Genomic DNA, 22345 nt, shown 5'->3' with positions numbered 1-22345 from the left:
CTTATAGGCACAGCTTTAAACCAATCCTATTTTCCTTGCACGATCTTAGCAAGGACAAGATTGGCTTAAACGGCTGTGAGTGCAGTCGGTGCTGTGTAACATAAAAGTAGGGATGGATATTAGTATGATACATTCTTTATCTCTGTTTAGCAGGAGAAGATGAAAATGAGAGAACAGACTTCTTAAAGGTTGCGTTTAGTTTGGATGGTTTTTGCTCTCATCTGGTTTTGCTGCTTGGATAGTGGTGACTATTAATAACTTATCTCTGTGTGCTTGCTGAAGGCTATCTAACAGTGATAATGGCTTAGTTGGAAAGCTGAGATAAAAGTAACAAAGGTAACTGGTACGTCATCCTGTAGAAGATACAGACAAAAAAGTCTAAAATGAAAGTGTTTTGTGCTGCTTCCTGGGATAAATTTATTTCTCAGAATGCTGTGAGATGAAGGCATTGTCATTGGTTGTAAAGACTTCTTCTATGAAGGACTGAATGTCACCTTTAGATTTTACACCCTTAAGTGCATGTACACTTGAAGGCAAGGTGTATTAGATCACTTTGTCTAGCATTCTGTCTTTCAAACCAGTGACTTGTACAACTTGTTCTTTGTGAAGACCTTTCTATGCTTTGAGGTCTAAATGAAAGTTTATTAGCCAGCTACAGTGGTGTGGAGAATTGGCTTTGGCCTCTGTAAAAGGGCAGAGGATATTAGTTAATGATAATATATAATTCTGATTGATGGGTGCTAAGTGTATGGTGTAAGTATGGAGAACATGTTGTAAGTGTTGGTATGAGGGGATATCAGGAATGACAAAGAAAAGGGATGGGACAGTCAAAGATTACTTAAATGTATTGCATAATGTAGGACCTGGGCATTAATACACATAGCATGAAATAAGGGGTGGAGATGAAACTTAGTCTGACTGGGTTGGAGGTGACTTTCTTCACAACAGCACTTGTCCAGCATCAAAGCACTCACGCCAAGCCCTGCCTGAGGCCCTTGAGGCAAAGGACACCGATGGCTTCCTGGGTTGTATTAGGAAAAGCATCATTGGCAGCTCAAAAGGATGATCCTTCCCCCCTACTCTAGGGGGTGTGACACATTTGGAGTGCTTTGTCCAGTTCTGGGCTCCCCAGTATGAGAGAGACATGGACTTACTTGAACAAGTCCAGCAAATGACCTTGAAATTTATTGAGGAATGAGAGTCTCTTATGAGGTGAGACTGAGAAAGCTGGTGTTCTTCAGCCTGGAGAAGAGAAGGCCTCAGGGGAAATCTTATCAATGTGTATGTTCACATATTGAAATACATAAAATTTCCTTTAAACATAATTATTTTACTGTGAGGTTGGTCAAATACCTAGGACAGGTGACCCAGAGAGGTTTTGGAGTTTCTGTCCTTGAAGAAGATGGTCACAGCCTGACTAGACATGAACAACTTGCCCTAGTTCCTCGCTGTGTTAGGAAATATCCAGAGTCTCATTCCAATGTTGACTGTTTTGTGATTCTCTGTTTCTGTTAATTTTTTATAGGATGATAAATTTTGATAACCAATTATTGTCAGGTATTAAAAATTTCTGTTGCTGTCAGTCAGAGTATGAGATGGGAAGGAGAATTTACATGGTAAATGTTTGGAAAGCTGGAGCTTTCCTTGGGGAATTACAGGTTTTGCAAACTATGCTTTAATAGCTTTTACTGTTTGTGTACCACTCTTGTCCTAGTGGCTGTCAGTCTTGAGCCTGCCCTTCTGCATATCTCAGCAGCAGATGTGGCCCAGCAGGTTGCCTAGCAGAGTAGCAGGCTGAAAGTGGTATGAAGAACTTTTTACATGCTCAGCAGGTATGTGCTGTGCCACTAGTCTAACTGCACATGATGTCAGTCAGTTCTTGTCCCTGCGTGATGCCACAGAGCTGCTCACTGAGGTGTGACTTCCTTCTTACTCGTTCAGTGTGGCAGCTTCTGAATCCCTGTCTGCATTGTGGGCACGGTTCAGCAATAGTGCTTTCTCTGGGTCTTTGGATTGCTCATTTATCTCAGGGTACACGAGCAACTGCAGGGAGATAGGAATCTGTTCATTGAGAAACTTGAGAGTTAATCTGGTGTTCAGTGCTGTATGCCTATTCAGACTCGTGTGCGTACAGAGACTCAAGAGCAACCTTTCACAAGACAAATCCACAGAGCATGGGCCTACTGGTCTTTGATGCTAAGGAATAGGTGCATTTGCAAGATTTTTTTTCTTACAGGATCACATCCCTTGTGGTTGCAACATCATCTTCATCCCTTTTTGAAAATGCTGCTTGCAAAGGTAGCCTATAAAGTACAGCAGAGACAATCAATACTGTCCCACTCATGTCAGATCTCTTTAGAAATGCTGAGGCTGAGACTTCTTTTTGTTGTGTTACCTAGCAGGTGTGTCAGCATCCCTGCAAGAGTCTGTATTGGCATACTGTCTGCAAGTACTTGGACTTGGAGGGCTGGGAATATGTTCATGGTAATTGAATAGAAGAAAGATCACAACATTAGACCAAGATTTTATGCTGGAAACCATGTATGCCTGTACTGCTACAGACTTTTTTTGTGACAGGCAAGTAAATTAAACCTGAATTGTCACAGGAATTATTTTATTATAGGTTGCACTGAAATAGTTGTATTCATTTTTGAGTGCTCTTTTGAGATGTGCCCTGAAGGTTGGGTTATCTTATCTTTCTTCAGTGGCACTGCACTGCAGTCTTTTTTTCATCTGTAGTTACGCAGCAAACTAGATTGGGAATTTCACCCAACTGAAATGTGGGGGCTTCTCCTCATTCCTTTGAGTCTGTCTTTTTTTTTTTTTTTCCTTCTTCTTTCATGTAGATCAGTTTCCTGATTGATGTGATTGCAGCTGTGTTAGTATTCATCTGCTTCAAGTATGCTGGTCATTATATTATTTTCTTAACAGAAAATTATGAAATAAGATTATTATGGGTATCTGAGTAATCGGTATCCCACTTAAAGCCAAAGCAGCTGAAGTTTAGAGTATCCTCTGCTTCAGTGCAGGTTAAATCATTGTCAGTGAATGAGAAATAGGTGGCAAATGCATCCACAGCACAGTGCAGGGGTTGGTATCCTAGCAAATGAGGAGCCCAGACACTGCTGGGCTGTAACTACATGGCAGGAGTTCATAAAGTCATCTGTGTCCCTTCGGTGCCATATAAAATAGCTTTGTGCATGTAGTGAGGGAGCTCTTTCTTGCTTCTTGACAGCAAGAAACAGGATCATTGGGGCAAATGGAACGTGGAAGGGAATCTAATTTTGGTCAAACAAAGTATTCTGTTCAGGGCTCTGTAGGGAAATTTTCTCTTTATGTAGATTTCTTGGTTTTCAAGTGTTATTTTGAAATGCTTTGAAAATACTAAGTGAAATATCTGGACTATCAAAACAAGCACATGCTTTACTTTTGCATGCCTTGCTTCCTTACCCCGCCCCCGCCAAAAAACCCAAACCAAAGCAAAGCTTTTTTGGCCTGCTTATACATCTTTGAAAGAACAAACTATAGAAGTTTTTCAGATCTGTATGAGCTATTTCACTCTACCTCTGTTTGGCTTTTATTTGTTCTTATGCAGCTCCCACTGTGGGCAGGTCTTTGTGGGGAGATGCTGAAGTAGCAGGAGGGAGGTTATTGTTAAATAGATTTGTTCTGCAAAGTTGCCAGTACAGATCCTGGACCACAGCCAGAGCTTGTTGAAGGCAAATTTTATATACTTCTGGCTGACGGAGTTGAAGCTTTTGCTCCTGTATGCGAAGACCACTCAGGTTATGATAGCATTGAAGTTACACCAGGTGAGTTTTGCACACCTTGCTTTCCACATTGTAGTCAGAGAGGTTATGGTAAGTTCTAGGGCCATAGCTGTCTCCAAGCCCAGCCAGTGCAGAAGCTCTGAGGGGAGCAGTAGGGGCTCCTTTAAGGGACAACGGGCACCTTGCCTCACTGTCACTGGCTGTGTGCTTTTTCTTGTTACCTTCTTCTAATTGAAGGCCAGCTGCCAGTAACACCATGTGGATTTGGAAACTGTGGAGCTGCGCAATTCATCTTGCAATTATGCCTCCTCTGGGGTTCTGATATTTTATTGTTTAATAGCACTAAATCCTTTTTAATTAAAAAACCTTCCAGAGGTACCAGTTTCAGACAAGAGTTATGTGAGCAGTTGCCACATCAGTTGCTCCTGCATGCACTGGGCTGCACCAAGGCTGGCTGCAGACTTGCATCAACACAGATGTGGCTGTTGCTCAGATCTCCATTCAAGATCTGAAATATTTGAATGCTTTTGTTTCAGCTTAGGACCTGTCTCTAATTTTGAGGGGTCTGACACCTGAATTAGTTTGATGCCAGTATCTGTGTTGGTATCTTGCTATGGCATGGTAGTGAATTTTGAAGCAATCCCTGATTGTGCTGCTTGCCGTGACTGATTTCGTTTGAGCAGCTTTGGTGTCTGTTTCTTTGGAGGAAACTAAGCCAGAAGCTGTACCCCAGGAGTGCCTTGGATTATTTTCAGTCCTGGAGGGAGGCATAAGACCTGATGATTTGTCTGTACTACCATGAAACCTTCCAGTACAACCATACATGAGCCTTTGGAGGACTTCTGCACTACCAAGGTCTCATTAAATTGTAATGTTTCTTGTGCCAGGTAAAGGGCCAAATGTCTTGTATGCCTTAATTGATGTTGTCCATGAGGCCTCAGTGCTTTGTAGTTCCCTATGCTCTCTAAATCTACCTTTCTCCTAGTTTGAAATAGTTTTCTTCTTTACCTAATAACTTCCATTGTCATTCACTTTTGGTTGAATCACTTGTCTCCTGTAATTCACTTTATTATCTGTATTATCCTCTCTTTATGATGTTGTGTTGCAATGGTGACACCTGCTCCTTTGTTCTCCCAGATCATCAGGCAAAGTACAGCCTGGGGACCCCTGGAAACAACACTGGTTTCCAGCCTGTGACGTGAGAGACCTGAAAGTCTCTCTGGTGGCAGAATAACCCAGCAGTAATACCAGATGACCTCTGATAGTAACCTTGTGGCTGCCTCTGGCTACTAGAGATGGGGTCAGTCTGATTAAATTGTGGAGATATCTGGCACCACAACAATCCTTTACACAATAATTTTGCCCAGTCACAGAGATTGTATGAGCTTCACTTCACATGGGGTGTGGAAGTGCAGAATCAGACTGGGTTGCTGCTCCAGAGTACCTTCAGTTGCAAGGATACATCCAGGTCAGATCTTTCTCATTTCCCCCTGCTGTAACCTACATTTGAGACCCTCTTTCCAGCATTCTTCATTTTCTCTCTGGTGGTGGAACTTCTTTTCCTGATGTGTCTTTAGGTAGGTGTGGGCTCTGCACGAGGCTTGGGGTGGAAGTGGGGCATTATCTTGGAACTGCCAAGTACCAGACGTTAGCAGTTTGACAATGAGATTTTATGCTTGTTTAAAGCAATTTCCCTAGGGTTATGAGATTCAGGCAAACCTTATTGTGGTGCAGCAGAGATCATGGAAATTGTCTGCACAGTCCTCACCCAGCATTAGTGTCTAAGTTAGTCCTGGCTGCTGTTTAAATCATGAACTAATACCTTCCTTCTTGTGTGGTGCCTTTCTTTTCCCAAAAGCTGTAATTGTACTTACACAATAGTAAGGGTATCATGTACAGAAATATTGCAGATTTTATTCCCTGCTACACAAGCAGGAGAACCAAAAGTGTTGAAATGAATCCATCTGTTCCCAAGCTAAGTCTGTCTGTGATTGTTGTGCCCACCAAGGAGAAGGGCTGAGAAAGGAAACAGAACCTGGTGGTGTTTGTCAAGGTGTTGCCTGCCACGAGTGCTTTGGGTCTGTGGCCTGCCATACCGTGACCCAGGTGAGAATTATATGTACACTTCTGCCTCAGCAGGATTTTGTGTCATTGCTGCTGAGGTAGCTGGACCATTGGAAAAGCTTCTGCAGCTAATCTTCTCTTAAATGTGGTTTAGTACCCCCCTCAGCCCCTTACTATCAAACGTGGTCATTCAGGGCTGTTGTTCATGCATCTGCTGTGCTGCAGGATTAAATCCAGTGTCCTGGTCCTCTTCCCTTTCCCTGAGTTGCCTGTGTTTGCGCACTGTTCACACTCAGAGCGGAAGGGAGCTTGGGGACAGAGTGCTATAGTACCAGCAAAAAACAGAAACAGGAGAAAAAAGGTGTTTTTGTTTGTGAAACCTCCTGTGGATAGCAGTGCTGTGGCAGTGAAGGTCTAATGTTGCTTGTGCAAAGCAGACCAAAAGAAACTATGTTGCTTTCTAGAGGGCTCTGTGGAAAACCCTAGGGCTGAGGAAGCAGGCATTTCTGTGAGAGTTTTCCTTCAGACAGTTTTTGAAGTTATATGCACGGCAGGAACATTTGGTTCAAGGGACCAAGTTAAACCTTGTCTGATTTAATCTCTCTCACTTTTTGTTTCATCATCCAGCTTCGCAGTTTGAGGTAGCCTTTTAAAACTGAGGCAGCAGATGGCTATGTGAGTGTATAGTTAAAGTACCTGCTTGTCTTTTTGCGTGCAAGAAATAAATTTCACTTAAAATATTGGATACTCTGAAGATTATTAGACACTTATTAAATTTCTTCCCTTCTTTGCTTTAATAAAACCAAGCTTCCAGAAAGCTCTCCATAATGCTGAAAAGGGGTGTGACCTTTCTCAGTGCAAAATATGTTTCTTTGCATTTGCTAACCTGTAAGCAATTCAGAATTTATACTTCCTTGCACCAAAAGCTGTCTCAAGCTAATTGGCAATTTCCGTTTGCTTAAAGTAATAATAAAAAAAATCTTAGTCTCTCAAGTTCACCTCTGCCTCTGTTTGTCAGTCTCCATCTGGTAGTGTACCAGAGAACTCTCAAACATATGTTGCTCATCTCAAGGGTAGATATAGGGACTGTTGGCCGAAATAATTTTTAAAATCATTAACGAATAGATATTAACATGCATTTATTTTGGGCCATGTGGCAATGCCATTCTCAGTTTTATCAATTTTGCTTAAAAAAAAGGAACATCTGTTTAAATGAGCTGCTGGTTAACTTCAGATTGAGGTGCATATAATAGCGCAGGAGTTTATGACCTTCCAGCTGGGCTGAGATGTGGCTTTCTGTAGGGACAGTGAAAAGCTCTCTGCTCTGCTTCCTCTCCTGCTGCAACCGAAATACATCAGGTGTGTTATAGAACAGGAAACTTTGCATATGGCCCGACACTGAAATGCACATATGTGTGATGGGAGCATGATGTTCATATGTCCAGTATAGATCTGGTCACCTGAGACCTTCTAGGAAGAGTTAAGGTTTTTGCACTGCTTGGCATAGTATTAATGCTGGACAAGCTTGCTGTAGGATATCGGCTTGCTGTGTCTGTGGGAGTTAGAGCAGTTGGCAGGACTGCATGTTTTCCAGAAATTTTTTAGTTATAACTGTATCATGTTTTTGTTTAAAGTAATTCCTTGAAATGCACTGTCAAGGATGTCAAGGCACACCTCAGAAAAGACATAGCTGAGCCTCATTCTGTGTGTGCTTGAGAAGTTTTCTTCAGCTGATCTGGCCATGAGTAGTGCCTTTCAGTGAGAAATGAACACCATTAGACCCAGCTGCCAGGAAGAGCTGGACTGCCTCTGTGCCTTGCCCATGCTAGTCTAGGAGGTACCTAGATATGTTTGAACTCAACAATTATCTTAGACTTCATCTATGCTCTCATTACACATTGGCATAACTGAAGTGATTATCTACTTGCTTTTATTTGTTTTCTGTACCAGTGCACTCGTAAACAGAGGGACCTCAAACCTTTCTTCAGGTTACTTACACCTAAGAACTTGCAGTTTTTCATTGTTGTGGACAAGGAGTAAACTGAGCTAATTAAGGGTCTGAATAAACAATAGTGCTTGTGTGTGCTACATAATTAAATGCCTTGTTGAAAACAGGTTATTAGCTTTCAGCTCACTTAAATGTTGCTAATTAGTAAAATACTGATTGTTTGGGGCTTTTTTCCCCCGAAGTCCCAGAAGATGAGAAGACACGAATGCCTGATCTTAAAACAGCATAGGTGGAGAGCAACTTGCCCAAATGGCTCACTTCTTACTCCCCTTTTCAGGAATTCCTGGCACTTCACCTTGGGTGTTGGGAAAGGCTCCTCTCACATCCACCTTACGGGTGTCCTCTCACATAACAGATACGCTTTCGGTGTGACAGTGATCTTAAAGGTTACTTCTTTTTCTTCAATACCCTCAGTTAATTTTTGGGTGAAGATATGAACCAATCTACATATATACCTATATATATATATATATGTAAGTAAATGCTTTATGTAAAGGCAACTCAGTCTTTGCCTCTTGAAGTTAGTAGGTCTGCGTTTAAATTTTTTATAATATTTTCATTTGACGGAGTAGTCATGCAAAAAAATGTGGACTGAGTGAAAAGGTGTCTGAATATAAGTAGTCTAATTATAGAATATCCTCCCTTTCATGCCATTTCACAAATGCAACTGTAACTACTAATCTTTACAAGGATTGCACTTCTTAATCATGCACACAGTTTTTATTTGTTTAGCGGTATTATCCTTTTCTACTTGCATGTTTTATTGGTAACTTTCCCCTCGAGAGTTTTCTGTCATAGACTAGATTTTCCCTGAGAGACCCAGGTCCCTGCTATGAATTTTGGAAGTGTCTAATCCTCCTCAAACATGCTCCAAATGTTAGCTGTTAGGATTCCCAGACATCACTTTAATTTTTCTTTGAATAAGAATAAAGCTTTTCTGGGCAATGTTTATGAGAGAATGTGGGTACGTGACTTGTTTGATGACAATAATAATGCCGGTTGATGCCTGCTCAGACTCATATGACTTTCTGGTTCTAACTTACTTTTTGACAATTGGAATGAGCAGAAATGAAGTAGGCAAGAAAAGGATCAAGTGCTCATCGGAATATTTCTTCTGAAGACAAAAAACTGACTTACACATGCAAAAACTGCCTGGTAACGGTCCTGGAGCTTAATGAAGCAGGGCACAAACAATTCCTTTAAACAGAGTGAAAGCATGGGTAAAATGTGGAAAACATTGCATCGGTGTGGCTGATGAATGACAGTGGGCCTCTCTAAGTATTTTTAAATGTGAGGTACCGTTGGCAGTGAATACTCAAGGGAAGGATTGCTCCTTGGCAGGAAAAGAGAAGTTTAAGTTGAAGGAATTTTATGTTCATCCAAATACCTTTCAAGCAATGAAAATTGAGCAGAAATGAAAATGGAATCGAGAACTTGGGGAAAATTACCCATTTAAGGGTGTAAGAGAGCCCGATTTTCCGATCAGCTTTGGGTTGGAGGGTAAGAGTCATTGAGATTGGTGTAAAGATTGACTTTGTAAAGGGAAAGTAAATCCAGACATAACTGCATCTTTAGTGGCCTCTGGTCACTATTGACAGAAAAGGTGGTGGCTCCTGTGGTACTGATGATATGTCTCTTGCTACTTGTGGGGATGAATTCCTTATGAGTGCTTGTTTGTACCTACATTCCGCAGAGGCCATATCACTGTGGAGCGATGTTCCTTTCTCCTGAAGCACATGACTTTTGGGGCCAGACGTGCTTTTGGTGCATGGGCTGAGCAGGGCTTCTTGTGGCCTTGTCGGCTGCAAGAGGTCCAGATCTGAGAGCAGATGTTCTTTGTTGATTTTGCCCCTCTTCGCTGCTTGGCTGGAGCTGGAGGAGCTTTGAGTGATGATGAGGAATGCTGAGGAATAAACTGGCAAGAAAGGAGATTTGAGAGGCTGGAGTTAGGTTGCCGTTTTAAATACAGTGGTTTTGGAAAACGGCAAGCCTGAGTAGGAGCTGAGAGAAATAGGAAAGTGTGGGGTGAAGGGGAAAGGGGGGGTCAACAGTGGGAAGGTATAAGCATAGAAGCAGCATAGAACTAAACATTGCAGCAGCAGGAAGGGTTGAAGGAATTAACCTGAAGAGGAGGACCAAGGAGGGCAATGCAGTTAGGAGAGAGAAGAATGATGTGTCTTCAGTCTTCGAAATGCATGAGATGCTTAATTTTATTTGTTCTGCTTTCAAGTATCCACATTCTTTACTTTCTGTAGATAGTGGCTAATACTTGTGGAATTATAGTTAGCACTAAATGAAGTCAGATAGTTTGAGTTAATTTTTATGATCTGTTTAGCAGGTGTCTGTGCTGAAAGCTTCCTGTTGTTTAGGATTTTTTGGATTGTTTTTATAAATATCTTGCAAGAGATGATAAATTTAGCATTATTTAATCAGTGGTTTTTTTATACCATTGTTTTCGCAGATAACCAAATACCACTAATTTCCCTGATGCCAAAGATTGGCAGTTTGCTTGCAGTGCCTGGCATTTGTTTTAGCCTCCATGTTCTGGAGCTTCTTGTTTTGCTCAGAAGCTGCATCAACCAACCAGTGTTTATTTGCATGTGTACTTCCCTCTTCCTCCTGGCTGTGCATATGTAACATACTAGTTATCTGTTGTTTTTTCTCAAAGTTTTTTTTTTCCCTTGCTTTAGCTCAGCAAGCATTATGCTAGTGATTTGTCTAGTATTTTTCCTTTCCTTTTAGCTTGTTTTTGGGGTTGTTTTTTGATTTTTTAAGGCCTTGGAATATAGACATAGTAAAATAGATCCCTTCGTCTACCCTGGGAAGACCTTAGTTTGCAGACTTCTAAGAGAACTTTTTACTGCATATTTTTTTTGCATCATTTTAATATCCTCTAATAGAATGGCTTCTATTAATTACATTAACTGATCCAATAACTTAAAATCACAAAACCTCTTTCTTAGCACCATTTTTAGAAGTTTATTTTGCATTAAACTTCCGATCACGTTTGTTGTTGCAATAAATTTATTCCAACCCACTTCTATTTATTCTGAGCAAAACTTTTAATGGTGTTTTTGGTATCTTACCAAATGTTGACAAAGCTGTGCCATTATCATAAATACTTGTTTTTTATAAGCTGCCTTCTTTTATTGCATTAGTTCACATATTTTATATAGTTCATAAACACTCTTTATTAAACCTGATGCACACATGCATGCGTGCACTTTTATGATTTTTTTTTAAGTTCATTTCAAAAAGTTATGTTAGGTGTCAGTGTGGTCTAGTGTAGTTAATGCAGCCTTTTCTTAATACAAGTTCCTCAAATTAAAGGCTTGGAGGGTATAGCTCCTTTTAGGGTAATGCTCTGTTAAAAACAATATTGTTTTCCAGAAAGCTCTTTTAATTTTTGAGATACTAACTCATACCCAGTGGTGTATAAGTTTGTGACTTAAGGAATACTTTGTGATTTGGCACGGTCTTCTTTGCTTGCATAACCTTTATTGGCCACCATTATGCAAGCAATTTTTAATTATGAAGCTATATTCTGAGATTATTTTTTTTTCCACAGACCTTATTCCTTTGCTATGAGAATGGATTTGCATGTGAGGTGTAGTAAAGGGGACTCTTCTCTGCAGGATCATTGCCTCATTAACTGAGGAAGTTTGTGTTGAGTGAGGCAAGATATTGCAGAGCTGGCAAGGATGATCTCTGCACTAGGAGAACTGAATATGCCCATTCAGAACAAATTTTGTGGCTGCATAATTTTCTTTTTGTATAAATGTGACTTTATTATGTTACTAAAATATGGTCCTTATTTTTTGGATCATCTCTTTATGCATATGAGATAATAGCCTTTAGCGTTCATTGGGGAGCTGAATTGTTGGTGGTCTTTGAATGGACCACACAAATAAGAAGATGCTGTATTTGATATAGACTTTATTCAGTCTGCTTAAAATGGCTTGGCATGAATAATTTCACATTAAATTATCTCACTCTATTCTGTGTCCTGAATAAAACCATGGATTCTGTTGGGGAAAAAAAAAGTATGGCTGTGTACGTAGAAACAATGTTACTGGGTGGAACTCAAACTCATGTAAGTAGCTTTAGCTTAACACTTCCTAATTCTTGAATCTTCAGTGTTGTTGTGTTAATGTAATTTCAAAAGGAATGTTTTTAAGTAAGAATTTATATATATGCAGGCAACATCCCTTGGGTGATGCCACACAGCATCATCTCCATCTGCAGTGTCTGTGACTTTGTGCTTTTGGTAGCACAGCAGAGGATGCAGGGACTGAGGATTTCTGGGACAGGTGGGGGGCTGTGCAGCCTGTGGCATGGCCTGTGTTTAGCTGGATCTTCCCTTGCACCATGTGAAGGTATCTGTTAGGTCTGCATAAGGTCATGCCAAGTGGTCACTTCATGTTCTTGCTGCAGGAAGAGAATAATTTTCAGTAGTGTATATTGTTTGGGTGAGAGGTGGGGAAACAGACTCAAACATCCCTATTGTGAATGTTCCCTATCACTAGCTCCTAGCTTGAAAAAGCCAAGAATTTGCCCAGCCTTTTCCAATTAAAAAAAACCCAAAACACTGCAAGGAAGAAGAGTGACAAGAGGAAAAAGAAAAGTAAATGCATTCACACTCCTACCAAGAGACAGACATGAGTTTGCACCCACCTAACAGCTACCTTTACATGGTACAAGGGAAGATCCAGCTAGGCAAGCACAGGCTTTTGTTTTGTTTTGTTTTTTTGTTATTACAAAAGCAGAGGAGTTGAGATAACTAATACATTATGAGGGAAGAGGAATGGTGGGAGAGAATACTGAATAAGGTACCTGTAGTTAAACTGCCTGTTGAGGTACTATAATTTCAGATGATGTGGTGGTAAGCCCAGCACAAAGGAGCACCTTGATAAATGTGATTCTTGGACAGTGGTGCAGGCTGGGGCTCTTCCAGCTCCCTGCAGGCTTCAGAATCAGGCTGTTCCCTCGTGTCATGTTTTTAGCTGCATGCTCCAAGGAATGAGTCCTGGGTTTAGGATGCCTTTGCAATAAGCAGCACCAGGGTTGGGGCTGAGTGAGACTTAGCAGCAGCTTTTACAGCCAAGAGTGATTCCTTTCAGGAGAGCATTGCCCAAGTCACAGCAAGTGACAGAACAGAGCTGCTGATGAGGGTGCAACCTCCTAATTTCTGATAAATTGTTATCCCCATCAAAGGCCAGGTTGCTCATTTCAGGAACAAGCCAGTCTGCCTTGAGGGCTGTTGTGATGCTCTCATACTGCAGAGTCGCTGCTTTATGGAGAAGATTGTTACCTTTTCCAAAACAATCCCCCTGCTGGAAGTAGAGAACGGATGTTAACAGAGGAGAGGTCTGTAATGTGTGACACAGAGCAGACAGACAAAACTGCAGTCTCTTGTTCTTCTCATTCTCTCATCTCTCTGCCTGAATAGAATTGATTGGCTAGGAAATGCTGTAATTTATTTTTACAATGAATAATGTTCCAGTTTATCCTCAGGGACAGTTGGGTGAGTAATGTCACACTGACCTGGACACCCTGATGTTGTAAAATGCAGATGAGGTTGCCTGTTTCAAACAGAGAAGTCATTCAATTTGCTTTTATTTCTAGTAAAAGTGGGGCTAATAAGGAAGAGTTTGTGAGCTTTTTGCCCATGCTCTCCCTACATAAAAGTATTCAGCTTCTTCTGGAATTTGATTTGATTTACAGGTTCACTGGATAGATGTTACTAGCTTCAGTGCTGACTCTCTACCTTTTGTCAGCTTACAGAGACTGAGTTTTGGGCATCAGTCCATGTTTTAACATTTAATTCTAATTGACACTGTTCAAATAAACTTGTGCGATTGAGCTGCTGTTTTGCAACTTTTTGCACTTAACTTAAAAAGCAAATAAAATCAGATTCCCTGTGCACTGGGTGTGGATTTGTTTGTTTATTTGCAGAGGATGATAGCCAGTTCTAGAACATAGTGGAATGATCTGAAGCATTGACTATATGGTAACAGAAAATGTAACAGGACAGGAAAAAACGTATTGCAGGATAGCAAGGAGGCAACAACAACCTCGAACCTTCAAAAAAATACTCTTCGTCATTCTGGTCCATTAGAACTGAAGCTGATCATTGTATGCTTGGTGTTTTTGACTGCATTAAAGGTAAGAGGGCCTGAGTCACTTTGCAGAATTCAGGCATGGACAAATGTGAATTGCCTCTGAGTAAACCACCTGCAAGCAAGAAGCTGAAATTGCTCAGCAGTTGCAGGGGAGGCTGTGTGGGTGCCTTCTTTCTGTCATGGCATACAGGCCACCTCCGAGCATGTCACAGTTAGTTTGCATCAGTGTCTATTAATAACTGAATTTCTTTTCAGCAATGGCATCACATGAAAGTTGAAGGAAATGAGGTTCACGGTGAGCTTTGGACCAGGCCCTCAGCAAAGACAGAATGTGTACGTATACTATCCCTTTATCTGTTTTAGAAGGTTGAAAACCTCTGCCATCTTAAGCCATGACCAGCTGTGCAGAGAGGGAGTCATAAAATGTACATGTGAAAAAGTTGTTTTAACGTATTTTTAGGTAGCTTTAATGCAAACCATATGCTTTACTCTGAACAGTAAGAATGGTGAGACACTTGCAATTCTTGAGTCAAAACATTCCTGATTAAAAGCTAGTGGATTCCTTGAACTTTGTTGGAACTGCTTTCAGCAAGCACAGATGAGAATTTAGTAAATGAAAAGATGATCTAAAGTCTCCAGGGCTTTATGGGTTATTTGGGAGAAACACCAGAGCAGAGTTTCTGGTGTAGAAGCTGTGTTCCGTCCCTTTTAGTGAGGCAAGACTGGGGAAGAGCATGGAGTTCAGGTGATACCTCTCCTGAGCTATCAGTCATTAACAGCCTTGGCTGTATTTGGGCAGCAGCAGGTGGCTGCCTGTGACCGAGCCTGTTGCCCAGAGGATGAGTGGATGGAGGCTGTTTGCCTGCTGCTTCGAGGAGATGGAGAAAGTAGGAATGACTGCAGGTTGATGCAGTTTGGGAGGGTTCTGTTTCAAAGGCACACCTTTCCGTGGTCATGCTGTGTGAAGTCTGGGCTCTTGGCACTGTGGCTCTTGGCATCTCCTCTGGGCAGCTTCTGTGACGGATCACACAGCGCTCAAAGGTATCCGCACCCCTGGGTCCTGCATGGTGCTGCTGCTGGATGGGCCCAGCTGCAGGGCATGAAGGGTCTCATGTGTGTGGTGTTCATCCATTTCTGAGCCCTTTGCAGCTCCACAGAGTTGATGCTGTGTTGGGTAATGGGGAGTCTGACACATTACTGAAAGCAATCCACTTCCACAACAGTGAGACTTGTTTCCACATTTCTGAGAGTAACCAGCTGCCTGCAATGCATCAACCCCTGTGTTATTTTCATGTCCTGCTTTCTGTAATCTCTCAGCTCTTTCATGAGCATTGTTTCATGTATCAACCAGAATCTCAATGGTGCCTCAAAGTGGAAGTTTTCTTTTTTTTAACATTTTCTACCTCTTAAGCATTTTGGTTAATAAGTTATTCCACAGAACCAGGTGTTTATGCTCTCACATTGTGATGTGCAGTTTCATCTATTTGGAACTTGTTTGATTATTCTTTTACATTTTAAGGCTCTTCCTGGGTACAGATAGCCCAGCTGGTCTTCAGTTGCCTCTGAGTCCTGTACTGATCACCACTATTTTGGCAGTCAGTGAGGCTATGACAACCTGACACAGCTGGCATGTGACTACCTAGAAGTCTGTAAGAGCCATCCAGTTTGAGTGCTTGTGACTCATAGATGTGGCAGGAATATTCCTGTCTAGTGTAATAGCATTACATTATTTTTCCTTCATATCTAAATGAATTGCCTTGTTTTTCTGTCTGATAGCAAATTCCATGTTTCATTTACAGTAAACCTTTCAATTCTCTAATATATGCCAGACTTCAGCATACAATAGGTTTTCCTCATTATTTAAAAAGTGTTATCAATAAAAAGAAAATTAAAATGTGTCATGATGATTGGGAGAGAAAATAAATATACTGAAGCTAAGCATTCATCCCAATTAGACCTTGCCACTAAGAAATACTGGCAGAGGAGGGGAATTCACAAAGAGTTTCAGAAGATGTGAAATAATGTTGGGGTTTGGGGATTTTTTGCTTGCTTGTTTGTTAATTAATTCTCCTTTAGCAGGTCTTTCTTTTTTTTTTTAATTCAGGAATATAGTCAAATTTCTTGTTTTCTGAGATTATTCGTCATAATAACTTCATCTTATAATACTTGGTTATAGGTCATCTAATGGCAGTCAGACTGAATTTCCTAGTCTTATGACCCTCTGGACTTTAAACCTCCTGGATTTCAAGTTCATTGGCTCCAAATATGGAATATTTACTGATTCCCGATTCCTAGGGCTGCTTTTGCATAGGTGTTTTGAATGCCTTACTTCAAATTGTGACCACTAATCCTGAGAGGGGGATGGAGGAAAAATGATGTTTTCCTACATGCTGCTGTCCATCAGGTGTGAGAGCCTTAATATTGTCATGGAATCATGGAATGGTTGGGTTGGGAGGGACCTTAAATATCATCTAGTTCCAGCCACCTTGCCCTGGGCTGGGACATCTTCCCCTAGGCCAGGCTGCTCAAAGTCCCATCCAGCCTGGTCCTGAGCTCTTCCAAGGATGTCGTGTCCTCAGCCTCTCAGCATAACCTGTTGCAGTGCCTCACCACCTTTATAGTACAGAATTTCTAATCTAAATCTGCATTCCTTGAGCTTAAGGCCATTCCCCCTTGTCCTTTCACTACACGCCCTTGTGGAAAGTCCCTCTCCAGCTCTCTTGTAGCCCCTTCAGGTACTGGGAGGCTGCTGCAGGGTGTCCCTGGAGCCTTTTCTTCTCCAGGCTGAAGCAAAAAAGCCATTGAGTACCTCACAGCCTTCTCAGTGTCCTGTGCAGCCAGGTCTCCCCTAACCTTCCTGAGAGGACCCACGTTTTCCCTAGTCTTTCTTTTATTCCTGGTGTTCCTAAATAAGCTGTATTACCCTTGAGCAACATCATAGCAATACCCTGACCTAAGGAAGTGGTTGTCACTGGTGGCGTCACCAGGAGAGTGGGTACAGTTAGTGGCTGTGAGTGTATGTGTTGCAGGTGCTGTACCTAACCTCTCCTTCTGTTTTCGTGTGAACATATGTAAACAGATACCCTTAATAGTAAGAAAAAACCTCCACCAAGCATAACTTAATTTTTATATCATCTTTGTATTATGTCTTACTGGTATATTCAGGATAACAATTACAAAAGCAAATAGGCTGTGCCTACCAGAGCCATTATCAGTTACCATTTAGCATACTCATTAAAAATGTCTCATTAGAATATTAATGTCTGTATTGTTTTATTAAATCATTCATCACTTGGAGAACCTACTAGTTGTCTGCTGCTGGCAATTATCAAACAGATTAGCAGTTGTCAACTAATGTGTAAATAACCTACTGGGATGTTAGAATTTCAAATAAGTTTTAAAATTTTCCCACTGAACAGAAATGCCAAATTCTGATGAGTTCTAGTTTGCAGTAATAAGGGGGCTGACAACAGGAGGAAGTTGCAGCAGGCAAGGTTAACTTAGCTTCTTATACCTCAGAATATTTGTGTAAGTGTGTTTTTCCAAACATTGCCTGGGTAGAGGCTAGCCCTGGCTGAGGGATTGACCCAGCATTGCTTTTTGAGGGGTAGCTTCATTATATAAAATAGGTCAGTTTACTGGCTCAAAAATGTGATTAGTTAGAAACTTCCTTTGCAAAGCAGCTCACACTGTTACTGTACTACAAGGACACTTGCAGGTTGCTTGTGTACACAACTAAGTTGTTAGATTTCCCCAGAACTCCAGGCACTAGAGAGGGAGTTTCTTTTCGTACGTGGACTGAGTGCTCCTTTCCCTTTGCATTTTTTGTTTTGGTGCTTCAGTCTGATGTGATTTTACTATGGACCATTTCAATGTACTTGCTTTTACAAGATCAAGTAGCTAACTGCTCCAGTTAATTTATGTTATTCAAACATGTAGACAGAAGGAATAGAAAGAGTACATGGGTAGTTTAGGAAAAGATTTATGGCTTTGTTTTGTAGCACAGATGTTTGTGTAAGAAATTACATTTTGGGAAGCTTGTGTTAGCATTCCTGTTCTGAGGTTTCTCTGGATCTGCATGCTTTCAGAAAAGAAAAGGTGTGTTTAGTCTTTGTGCAGCTTCTTTTCTATGTAAAATCTATCACTGAAGCTTAACGTTCCCAGAATTTGCATGTCTCAAAATCTAGTATTTCACCGAGCTGGAGTTTATGCACGTTACAAAATCCACACAAGGATAGCAGCAATTATTTCAGTCTCTTGTTACTGTGGAACGGTCAGTGACTGTCCTGGAGCATGTCCTGGAGCCACCTGATGCCTTGGTAGCTGCTCTGGGGCCCTGAGGACAAGCAGCAGAATGTTGGGGGCAGTCAGGGAGCCGGTGCAGCACTTGCCCTGCCATGCTGCTGGTTCCCCCTCCAGCCAGGAGAGTGATGGGTGAGGAAGGAGCGTTGCATGGAGATGCAGACCACTCTGTGAGCCTTGCCCCTTGGTTGAGCAGGCTTTCCTCCTGCTGACCCTGTGTCTCATTTTGCTCCCGGCAGTGCTGCATGGGCAGGTGTACCGCTTCTGCACCTTGGAGGGGACCTGGCTGCTGAAGGAGAATTCGACCTTGCCCTGGAGAAACCTGTCTGAGTGTGAGCCCTCTGACCAGGTAAGTGTTTTTCCCGTTTTCCTCCCATCTTGCAGCTGTTGCTTAGGGCAAAGCAGAAGAGAGGAAAAAAAAATAATTGTTGATGCCCATGGATTTTTGTCCTGTCAAAGTAATCCTCACTGACTCACCTCAGTGTGCCTAATGGTAAGGGACATCAGGTCTCTCCCCTTCAACAAAGGGAACATGGAGGGTAGACAAGAGCACATTTAAATGTACGTGAGAGCCAAGAGAAGTGACTCAGGTCATCCCAGCTGCAGTGCAGAGCAAGGAGCTCAACTGCAGGAGTGACCTAATGTTATTCCTTTGCCTTTTTTCCATTGTCACATCATTATAATAGTGACCATTTGCTCTCTCTGTCTTGTTAGCAGCTATTAAGGTGATTAAGATGAACTGAACTGAAGGATATTTGCTTTTTCACCTTTGGGCATGGGGCAATCCCTGCCTTTTTTTTTTCTTTGGCTTTTTTTTGTCTTTATACCTTCATTTTCCGTGGGTAATGGAATTAGGCTTGTCAGTGTTATTTTCTTGCCCTTGTGCTTTTTACTCTGCAGGGAGCTGAGATGCCTGGCACCAAATGAAGGAGAGCATAGGGATTTTCAGAGGATTTTTGACAGCCATTGGCGTCAGCCGCTGCACTGTGTGCGTTCCCATGACACGTGATACCACTACTACTGTGAACCTCCAAGGGCGATGCTTTTCCTTACAGAAATTGAGTGCACTCTCTCTATCCTGGGGTACTGGGAACTAGTGCATTACCTAGATAAAACAGTTCAAGTTTATGAAAGTCCCAAGAGCTGCAGGATCTATGCCCTCTGTAGTTCCCATTGCTCAGTGCCTCATTCTTCAGAAGGAATAAATGGCTGCAGACTAGGAGGAGATTGGAAAAGATATTTTTCTCCAAATACTTGAATTTTAGCCTTTTCCTTTGACTTAAAGCTGTATTCCTTGTCCCTTTTGTGTTCTGTGCTATACCAGCAGAGCACAGTGTGTTAATGCCATGTGTAAGCCTGGTCGCTTGACTTATCCTTGCTGGCCATTATGATTTCTTCCAGAGCTGAGTTGGGACATGCCAAGGAGTGAGATACCTAATGGTAACACTTGTTCCTTTGGCACCTGCCTCCACTTTTACATGAACTGATCTGGTTTCTGAAACCCTGTGTACATGGTGTCACTCCCTGAAATGTGAACAGCCCTGTTTGGTTTTCCAGCTAATGTATATAGAGCCCCATAGTGACTTTGGCTTATGCATCTGGCATGCGAGAACAATAAGTTGTTTTTATAAGTTTGTCATGTGTTCTATTACAAATGTAATTAAAATTCCAAAGTGTTTGGTAGCGAATCTTTAAAAATTTAGGTGTATGATGTCATTTTCATCTGTGTACATGTTTTAAATTGTCAGGTTTTAGTAGTTTGCCTAAGCTTTGATACTGAAGAGATTTTCCTTTTCATAAGGCAGCTTTCATAGCATTCCCTTTAAAGCATTATCCTAGCAAATCTCTGAGGTACAGCCTGTATGTTCACCTTAAGTCCTCCTGGCTGTGCAAAGTACATCTCAATAACTGTATCTAATTTATGAAGTACAAGGAATGTGTTCCTTTGTACAGCACAGGTCTCAGGAGTCAATTGCAGAGTTAGCAGCTTGAAGAAGGGAAATAAAATCTTAGACAAAGATACATGCTTAGAGATTAACTAGAACAGTGAATATGAATGTGCCTCGGAGCGTGAGCAGTAAGGGTGTGTTATTATTCAGAGCTGCCTGTACCTTTTCAAGTAATTCTCTTCTCTATAAGGATTTTGGCCAGAATTTTCAGGCAAGGATCTCAGTAGTCATGTTTTAGTGAATCTGACAAGAGCCCCCACTGCTCTGGTCTGCACCAGGTCGCTCCCTCTCAAGCAGTGCTGCAATACCCAGGTCATGAGATGCTGTTGAGCTGTGATTTGTTCCCAGGAGGTTGCATAGTTGAGGCAGAAGACAGATTATTTGAGGGGCAGAAGAGGGTTTAGCTGTGTGTATGCAAGGCATGCTTTGCCTCCACATCATCAAATAGGACCTGGCTTGTTGCACTTCTAAGTATACGTGAGCACTCCCCTCATTACCGCAGTAAGGAGACTTGCTTGAAGTGCTCGAGTCTGAAAAGGTTAGGTCTGCTGTTTTTACTGCAGGTCTGAGTTGTGTCTTTGCTTCCTGCCATCTGTTTTAAGACTTGCTTGTGTGATAATTCATATCTCTCCAACTTTATTATGAAATAATGTCAGATTATCTATTTTTCTAGCTAGGCTGCAAAACTCAACTATTTGAGCGAACACCTGGGAGCAGCTGAGGAATTAAGATTAAGTTTTTATTTCTTTAGAGCATATGGAAAGTGGAAGACTGATTTGATAGGTGCATTTAAACTTGAAAGTAGGAGAATGATTTCTGGTTGTCATTAAGAAAGTTAGAAAGTAGCTGGGAGAAAAGAACTGAAGGCCATGAGCTCTCTCTTTTCCCCCTCCACTTTTTTGTTTTTCTTTTCTTCTTTCTATGCTCTCAGGATGCACCAGAAGAACAGCTCCTGAATTTGTCCATCATATACACCATTGGATATGCTCTTTCCTTCTCTGCCCTTGTAATAGCAACTGCCATTCTTCTTGGATTCAGGTAACTGGTGAAGCTTTGAAGAGAGTGGAGTAAAGGTTTTATGTTTTTCTATATGACAATATCAGACTTTGACAGAAACTTTTGGGTTTTTTTTCCCTCCTTTCATCACCTCATTATTTCTCTATCTCTTGTCACTTCTGTGTTCCTTCCTAAAATAATTCCTTCTCAAAATGCAAGTAAAATGGCCAAATTTTTGCAGTTACCCATATTGAACATGTGGAACAGGTACTTTTTATTAGTTGGAATATTTTGTTAGGCTAGCTTTTATTTCAATGAAATTTCCACTGGGAGAGGTGGTAAAAGAGAGATGCAAGCGTTCCTCCATGGTGTCACCTTGCAGATGAGGCACAAGTCTGAGAAGGGCAAGGATATTTAGGAGAAAAATTTTCACCTTGCCTTGCTTGGAGTTACACAGAGCATAAATCTCAGTCTGGCCTTTATCCCAGCCCTCACATGCAAGGTGTGCAGAAATGGATTTTTGACACAATTTTCATTTTTGGAGAACTTTCAGAAATTCTTATTTCTTTCACAATATGGAAGAGAGTCTAATTTGAAACTTGAAACATTTATGTGAAATAAATTGCTGTCAGCTGGCCAGAGTGACATACTGAGTTCATCCTGGTTTGTACCAACAAATGCAATGGAGCATTTGAAAATTTAGATGCTCTTGGTTTCACATGCCAAAAATACACTGTGTGTGTTTGGTTAAAAAAATAAATAAAAAAGCCCCAACCAGACCAAAACACAACTTTGGATTCTAATAGGGGTCTTTATTTTTTACTCTGTAAATGCAAGACATGTTGTGATTCCAGCCAGATTTTCCTTCAGTTTGGGAGTGCTGAACACAGGAGGCTGATACTTAGAAAACACAAAGATGAGATCCTGTTCTGTTGTGGGAAGGACGTCCCTCTGCTACGAAGTCCTGCTCCTTGCTTCTCTCTACAGCCAGGTCCCATCCCTCTTACGTACTGATGAGGCTGCCTCCTAAAAGAGTGTAGTCTTCCATCTCCTGGTACTCTTATTTGAAATCAAGTCAGGACCTTTAAGTGCTCTGATCCTTGAGAAACTTCCTTCCCTGACTGAAGAATTATC

The 22345-nt window shown here is 41.4% G+C and overlaps 1 protein-coding gene across 1 annotated transcript in view; it reads left to right on the top strand.

The window, feature by feature from the left end:
- GLP1R (glucagon like peptide 1 receptor) overlaps positions 1 to 22345 on the top strand; it is an 81821-nt gene that overhangs the window by 29889 nt on the left and 29587 nt on the right. Inside the window, exons 4-5 of the mRNA XM_039569725.1 lie at positions 18506 to 18615; positions 21147 to 21253. Coding sequence (XP_039425659.1) covers positions 18506 to 18615; positions 21147 to 21253 — 217 coding nt within the window. The remainder of the gene's footprint in view (positions 1 to 18505; positions 18616 to 21146; positions 21254 to 22345) is intronic.

The sequence above is a fragment of the Corvus cornix genome, chromosome 3, assembly GCF_000738735.6.
Source record: "Corvus cornix cornix isolate S_Up_H32 chromosome 3, ASM73873v5, whole genome shotgun sequence".
Taxonomy (NCBI): Eukaryota; Metazoa; Chordata; class Aves; order Passeriformes; family Corvidae; genus Corvus; species Corvus cornix.
This window is presented reverse-complemented; position numbering and strand designations above follow the sequence as displayed.